Source organism: Eschscholzia californica, unplaced genomic scaffold (assembly GCF_041429995.1).
Source record: "Eschscholzia californica isolate CP2 unplaced genomic scaffold, dmEscCali1.0.p SCAF_5, whole genome shotgun sequence".
NCBI lineage: Eukaryota > Viridiplantae > Streptophyta > Magnoliopsida > Ranunculales > Papaveraceae > Eschscholzia > Eschscholzia californica.
Window position 1 is genome coordinate 30018320 of NW_028238472.1, and position 7822 is coordinate 30026141.

Sequence of the window (7822 nt, forward strand, 5' to 3'; positions counted from 1 at the left end):
GTTATCTTTATGAACCCAAATGAAAAATATCTGGGCAACTTCATACTCCGCCCACTAGGAAGTCTAGTATCCTATGATTTTCTTATTGAAAAGTTCACAATTAAATTAGTAAGGTGGAAACATCGACTAATTTCTCAAGCAAGCATGAGTGTTCTCATTTCGGCAATCCTCTCATCCCACTCTATCTACATCATGAGTTCTTGTTTCCTTCCCAAAGGTATTATTTCCCAAATGAAGCGAATTGAGAGGAAATTCTGGTTAGGGTCATGAGAACTCTTAAAAGCTACTCCACTTCATCAACTGGAACACCATTTGCGACGAAAATTTGAAGGTGCTTATGTCATTGGAAGCTTAGAATTGTTTAACAAATCGATAGTGGCAAAACTTACGTGGAAGTTTCTCTTAAAGAAACTGGATCTTTGGACTAGAATTATCTTATCAAATATTTGAGCTCTCATAGTTATCGGGTAGTTGATCGAAAACCATATGCCTTAACTACCTAGCACATTATGTTAGCGATTCGCCCAATACTGATCCATAAATGCCACTGGTTATTGGTTTCTGTACAACTATAGGTATCTTTACTAACCCTTGGATCCAAATTTACCTTCCTTCCTACTACATCGGCCAGAAGGACGGCCAAAGGAGATGCCTCAGGTCAGCGATCTCTTTATATCAGACACAAAACTATAAAATATACCACTCATTACCGTATTTTTTTTATGCAGACACAACACAGAGAATCCTTGGTCTATATACCCATCAATCTGACATCTTAGTCTCCATTGTCTGGTTTCTAACCAAAAGTGGTAAGTTCACCACTTAGTCCTTTTATAAAAGCTTACTAGACTACTCTCATCCTCCATTCCCCCACCCCTTTCGTTTAACTAGAAATTATTTTGGACGGAGTTCGGACTCTCTCTAATGTTAAGACTTTCATCTGGAAGCTCATCCACAACGACCTACCTTCCTCTCTAATACTGAATTCTTTCATAGACGGTATAGATCAAACATGCAATGTAGTGGCATCCAAATGGAAACATGAGATCACCTATTCTTATCGTGTCTGAAATTACAAGATACCTTCATTTCTCAAGGTCTCACGTTCCATTCTCAATTACCCATTCTATTACGGAATACGGATGTCTTAACCTTATGGATAAACTTACCTGACAACCTATACCAATTTAGTAAAGGTTGTTTACTCCAATTGAATTTGTGGAAGGGAAAGGATAACGTTATGTTCGAAGGAAATAATTTCTCTCAATAAGCAATTTATGTCTGTTTTATCTCAGATCTTCATCAACTCTTGCACTTGCGTTTTACTCGACTACATCTACCTTCGTCCAGCACCCGCCCGAGATCCCTACTATAGGTGCTCCCTGACGAAGATTACATCACAAATTAATGTAGGTATATTCAACTGAGGATTCGGCTTGTGCAACAAATCCCATTGCTGGCGTTGCTTCTCGACTTCTCAATACTGACAATGCTGAATCGTCTAAGGCATTTGGATTCCGCTTAGGACTGGAGTTGCCATCCAACTGAAATATAATATTGCATCATAGAAGGAGAAGCAAAATAAATTTTGACGGCTATAAATAGTCCTTTACAACAAGTGCCATGGTGATATCGTCATATCATCTCTAATATCCGGGCTACATTTCTGCATTCAGTTCATTTTACTTGTTGTGTTCGAGAATGCAATAATCATCTCGATAAGTTAGTTGCTTATGTTTTAGCGCTTTCAATTCTTCTTCAATTTTAGAAAGGGACGGTATACCACCACAAATTATATCATTTTTCCTTGGGGAGACTATCTAATAAAGTTTATTTGTTCAAAAACAAATAAATTTGTATAACTTTCTTAAATTTTGTCCAAAAAAAAAGAGAAAAAGAGCACTCCTTTTTTTTTTTTTTTTTTGATGAAGGAAAAAGAGCACTCCTTGATCTCCTCAATTTTCAATGTTCTCTTTCCTGTTGGTATTGGATTTAAGAAAAGAAAACAAAATCTAAAAGAATTAGGGTTTGGGCCCAAAGTCTGACACTTTTGCTCGTGAAGGTTCCTTGAAAAGAAAAATCTCAGTAAAGAAAAAAAAGCCACTACTGTTACCTGAGTTTATTGTCTCATCAAATTATGACATTTCTTCAATCACATTAATGGTGTTAATTGAACATCTCTTTAGCTCTGGCAACTGTGCTTCTTATTAGATCTGAACTTACCCACTTACCCAGAAGAAGAAACAGAGCAACTAGTTTTAGAGAGAGAAAGAAGAAATGGGGAGTTTATGTTTCTCTGTGTTATTGTTCTTTGTAGTTACAGTATTAACAGTTTCACAGCTATTTATAAATGTAGAATCAATAACTTATTGGGAAGATATTGAAGGATTAAAAGAGCTAAAACAGAGTATAAATCCTTCATCTTTAACTCCTGGATCTTGTTTGAGTTCATGGGATTTCTCAGTTGATCCATGTGATAATATCTTCAGTGAAATCTTCACTTGTGGGTTCAGATGTGACTTAGTTGTTTCTTCACTGAGTCGAGTCACTGAGATCAGTCTTGATAAAGCTGGATACACTGGTTCACTTTCTCTCTCTAACTGGAACTTCCCTTACTTAGAAACCCTTGATTTATCTGATAATTCTTTCTCTGGTTCAATACCCAACTCTCTCTCTAACTTGACTCATCTTCGCCGACTTGGATTCTCAAGCAACTCCTTTTCTGGTGAAATACCCACTTCCATTGGTTCTCTCTCTAACCTTGAAGAACTTTACCTCGACAACAATCATCTTCAAGGGTCTATCCCAGAGAGCTTAAATGGGTTATTGAGCTTAAAAAGGCTGGAACTTCAAGGAAACAAAATCTCCGGCGAGTTTCCCAATTTGAGTAACCTGAAAAATCTCATCTTCTTAGATGCCAGTGATAATGGTATCTCAGGGCAATTTCCAGTAAACTTACCTCAATCCCTGATGGAGATTTCAATGAGAAATAACAATTTAATCGGAAATCTCCCAGAGAATATAATCAATTTGGGTTTTCTACAAGTAATGGATATTAGTCATAACTCACTTAGAGGTCCTGTAATTTCTGCCCTATTTGATCACCCATCTCTTCAACAACTTACAATTTCTCACAACAAGTTCGAATCTTTACAAGTTCCTGAAACTCTAGGTACCCAAAGTGAGTTAATAGCACTTGATCTAAGTAATAATGAGATTCAAGGTCTATTACCAGCTTTCATGGCAATGATGCCTAAGCTTTCAGCTTTATCAGTAGAAAACAACAAATTTACAGGAATGATACCTTCTCAATATGCTTTAAAAACAGTTGTTCCTGAAACAGGAAGTTCCCCATTTGTGAGGTTATTGTTAGGAGGGAATTACTTGTTTGGACCAATTCCTGAACCATTAATGAGTTTAAAACCTGGTTCTGCTAATATAAGTTTAGTTGATAATTGTCTGTTTAGATGTCCACCAAATTTCTTCTTCTGTCAAGGTGGGATTCAGAAAAGTTTAACGACATGTAAGAGCTTTGGACCTGTAATTCCTTAATGGTGATGAGTATGAAGAAGAATCTGAGTATTAGCTCTCTATTAATTTGGGTTCTTTGTTTTTTCCTTTTCCTTTCTTTGGAAGTTGATCTATTTGTTGATGAATGGAAATGTTTGAATGTCAATATAGCAGTATAATAATAATGGAAGATGAGAGGGAGGTCAAACTGAAATCTTTTGTTTGGTTCTGTTTTTGTGGGGGAAAGTGATGGGGACTTGAGATTTTTCATCGGGGTTGCTAGTGTCATTAGAGCATCTCCGTACGCCCTGCGGCCTTGGGTAGCGTCATTATGTGGAGGGAGTTGGGCACCCAACGGAACTGGAAAATGCCATTGTTTTTGGGTTCCGTAAACAGGGACCGTCAAATATATATATATATATATATATATATATTTTTTTTTTATACCAAGCGAAACAAATTTCATTTATAAGCGATTAAATCGCATTGTTACATGGATGATCATAATTATTTCTCTCTTCTGAAAACTTCACGAGAGTTACATACCTTTAAATGGAAAGTGCCTCATGAAGAGAAAGAAATGAGACTAGATACTGACTCGATAAAATGACCCTAAAAGTCGAAAGATAAAAGGATCCTAAAGATCACGGATGAAAGGACCCTAAAGGTCAACAAAATACAAATAATAAAGAAAATACTAATTTACATTCATCTCAACTGCCATCGTTGTAGTAGATTAATTATCCTTGGTAAAGCTGCAAATCATAATACCACCAACATCAGAATTCTTCCGAGAAGATCAATTAATCAATAATAACAAAATCGGCAACATTCGGTCATGTCCTTTTTCCTTTTTCATGTGAGTGCTTTTCTTTTTAGTCCATTTTAAAGTTATTTTTTTTCTTTTACTCCTTTTAGTGTTATTTTTTGTGTGATTGGTCCTTTAGAAATTTTATATACTCAATTACATTATAATAAAATTGAAAATTAAACATTTGACTGAAATATTCAAACAAAACTACTTGAAGTATTTTTATTTATATCCTTAATAACATATAACCGATGTATTATGATTATCATCTCCTCTGAGTATCGATTTTGTGTATTTTCGGTTTTCAAAGATATCGCAGTACTGTTATTCCCAAGTGAACAACTTATTGAAGAATCAATAATGTCCATCATTGCCCTTTTTCCCATAGATGATCAATCAGAGCATATCGTAGTGCAAAATGAGCTTTCTTATCTTTAATTTGCTTGCGTCTAGATAAGAATCATTCATCTGTTTTATTTGCAACAATTTCTACAATTGTAATTTCAGAATAAAAGATGGGTATTGTACGCAGAGGCATGGAGAAGGAGGTGCAACCGGTGCCGGCACATTCGGCCTCCTAAGGGCCCCACTTATGGTAAAGGTATATATAAGTAATATTTACTTCTAATGCTTATTTTCACCAGTAAAGGTCATGTGGATTCATGGTATTATATCTACGAATCTACCCTGCACATGTGAGGTCCTTAATTCAAATATCACAAAAGTGTTGTAAAGCAATCCCACATTGGTGGGAGACAGGAGTGTGGTGCTCCTCTTAAGAGGTTAAGCACCCTTCCCTAGTGAGGCCTTTTAAAACCGTGAGGCCCAGGTGTGCCAAAACGGACAGTATCACTAGCAGCCCGGAAGGTTGGTCCGCACCATCCTATAACACGTTATCAATACGATTTGCTCTACTATGATGTGGTCTTGGGAGGGTGTGTTGTAAAGCAATCCCACATTGGTGGGAGACTGGAGTGTGGTGCTCCTCTTAAGAGGTTAAACACCCTTCCCTAGTGAGGCCTTTTAAACCCGTGAGGCCCAGGTGTGCCAAAGCGGACAGTATCACTAACAGCCCGGAAGGCTGGTCCGCACCATCCTATAACAAAAAGGCAATTTTTTGGTCATGTTTTTTTTCACCAAGTTCAAAAAACTCTATGCGCACCAAATTTTCTTTGGGTCGGAAAATTAAGGGACATGTTACATATTTTCATGGTTTTATATAATCTTCAGGCACATTATGATGTTATCTTCTGTTGATAGACTAACTTAAATTTTTTTTGTTGAAAGATAGACTAACTTGTTGTCACGTACATTTCGAACATTTTTTTACTAAATTAGATGTAAATAATGCACATGTAGATACTTTTTGGACAATTAATATATTTATGTGGTGACATTTTTTATATTTAAAACAATCATTTTGTTCTTGAAAAAAATTATTTACCATTTGCTAACAATTTCCTAGTTTCTATAATATCATATTATAGGCCCCAGTGATCATTTCGCACTGGATCCCCCAAATCTCGGCCATGCCCCTGATTGTACGATCGTCATATTCGTCTTCTACAACCATGTTATGCATGGTAATGTAAGCAAACATTATATCATGGAGGACATGTTTATCCCCAAAAAGTGTTGGATCCTTAATAATGCCGAATTGAGAATTAAGAACTACAAATGCACGTTCAACATCTTTTCGACATGCTTCTTGTATCATTGCGAAATGTTGTTTCTTCAAACCTTGAGGTTGGGAGATAGTTCGAACAAGAGTCGACCATTTTCGGATATATACCATCAACCAGATAATATCCTGTATTATATTCTTTTCCTCTGATGTTATATTTTACTGGAGGAGTATTACCTTCTGCTGCCAATAAATTAGATGACTGTAGCAAGTTAATGTCATTGTTAGAACCTGGTAATCCAAAGTATGCATGCCATATCCATAGGTTGTAACAGGCAACTGCCTCTAAAATTATAGTTGGATGTCCACTACGTCTAATGTATGTCCTACCCAAGCCGTAGGACGATTTTTCGAAACCCAGTGCATGCAATCAAGACTCCCCAACATTAAAGGAAAACCTCTTTCTTCTCCTGTTTGCACGAACCTTGCAATATCTTTAGGATTAGGAGTTCTCAAGTATTCTGTACCAAAACCTTTGATTATTGCAGGACAATTTGTTTTTATAATAATTGATAGCAGTTGATTCACCAATTCTTACATAATCCTCTGTTGCATCTGCTCCTACTCCATATTCTAACATCCGCATAGTAGTTGTCATTTTTTGTAAAGGAGATAATTCAAGTTATTTTGCTGCATCTCTCAATTGAACAAAATACTTATCAGGCGCTTTAACTGCACCGAAAATCCGTAGGAAGAGATTTTTCCCCAATCTAAAACGTCTACGGAACTGAAAATCATTAAAAGATTGAGTTTCCGAGAAATAGTCGTTCCAGGTTTGCTTGAACCCTTTTTCTCTTTCACGATTAATCGTTGGCTGACGCTTGGGGAAATGAAAAAAATTTCATGGTACAAAATTTTAAACGGAAATTGTGACTTTTGACCAATTTTCCGAAGTGCAAAATTTTGAAGGGAAACAAAATATCTTCCTCATTTTCTACCACCAACTCAGGCCACCACCACCATTTTTCTCCTCTTTTTCTTCTCTCCTTCCACCACCACTAACACCTTCATTTATCTTCCTTCTATCTCTATTCCTCCATCTCCTCTTCTCTCCCCCTCCTCAATCCTCTCTCTATCTAATCCGCTTCCTCTCCTTCGCTGGAGACCAATTTAGTTTTAGAGAAATCCCAGTCGATTCCTAAAGAAGGAATGCCTAGAAAATTGGTTTGCAATCTCCAGTTTGAAATATACAATTTTTTTTTTCTGAACTTATTTTAAAAGATTGAGTAAAATGTACTAGAGATGTAAACCTCTTATGTTTAAGTGCCAGACACCCTCTTAAGTGCTTATTATTGGGATCCACCGACCCTCTTCCACTCGGCCAACCGAGTGGACCCGGGCCATGAAGATCTTTAATGTATATTTTAGTTTAGCAATTGTATATCTTAATCTAGGAAACCCTAATTCACCTTGTATCCTATGAATAGAAATCTATGTAACTTACAAGAATGTAACAGAGAGAATTAATCTAATATCAATTATTTCTCACAACTATCTCTCTCTCTGTCTCACGACTTCTCCCTCCTTCTCTCTCTCTCTCGATCTCAATCATATCTCTTCTCTTTATTTATCAAGTGGTTCATCCCTCTTCACATGGTATAAGAGCCATTTTTTATAGCTAATTATGACTTCTCACGAGTTTTCTTCTGAAACTGTTACTAATTCTACTCCAAATCCTGGTGGTCCATTCGATGTTCATCATTCGGATTCTCCCACCACTATTTTAATCACGCCTCTTCTTACTGGCAGTAACTACTCCTCATGGTCTCGAGGTATGATCAAAGCTCTTCGAGCTAAAGATAAACTAGGTTTTGTTG

At 36.6% G+C, this 7822-nt stretch overlaps 2 protein-coding genes across 2 annotated transcripts; one reads left to right on the forward strand and one right to left on the reverse strand.

Moving 5' to 3' along the window:
• Nucleotides 1–1633: 1633 nt before the first annotated feature.
• Nucleotides 1634–3724, forward strand: LOC147538161 (uncharacterized). Its single transcript, XM_086643588.1, has one exon. It carries the CDS (start codon nucleotides 2278–2280, stop codon nucleotides 3550–3552), a length of 1275 nt encoding a protein of 424 aa, XP_086499714.1. The 5' UTR covers nucleotides 1634–2277; the 3' UTR covers nucleotides 3553–3724.
• Nucleotides 3725–5789: 2065 nt separating this feature from the next.
• LOC147538162 (uncharacterized) lies at nucleotides 5790–6603 on the reverse strand. The gene is made up of 3 exons (XM_086642962.1): nucleotides 6479–6603; nucleotides 6183–6331; nucleotides 5790–6061 (listed from the first exon to the last, which is right to left on the reverse strand). Exons 1-3 carry the CDS (start codon nucleotides 6601–6603, stop codon nucleotides 5790–5792), a joined length of 546 nt encoding a protein of 181 aa, XP_086499088.1.
• Between the last annotated feature and the right edge of the window lie 1219 nt (nucleotides 6604–7822).

What these genes read in the sequence shown, in the direction of transcription:
- LOC147538161 (XM_086643588.1), top strand. Translation starts at nt 2,278, where the DNA reads ATGGGGAGTTTATGTTTCTCTGTGTTATTGTTCTTTGTAGTTACAGTA.
- LOC147538162 (XM_086642962.1), bottom strand. Translation starts at nt 6,603, where the DNA reads ATGACAACTACTATGCGGATGTTAGAATATGGAGTAGGAGCAGATGCA. An exon ending in TTGTCCTGCAATAATCAAAG is followed by an intron (nt 6,332 to 6,478) that starts GTTTTGGTACAG and finishes CGGCTTGGGTAG; the next exon opens with GACATACATTAGACGTAGTG. An exon ending in TAATTTATTGGCAGCAGAAG is followed by an intron (nt 6,062 to 6,182) that starts GTAATACTCCTC and finishes CCCAACCTCAAG; the next exon opens with GTTTGAAGAAACAACATTTC.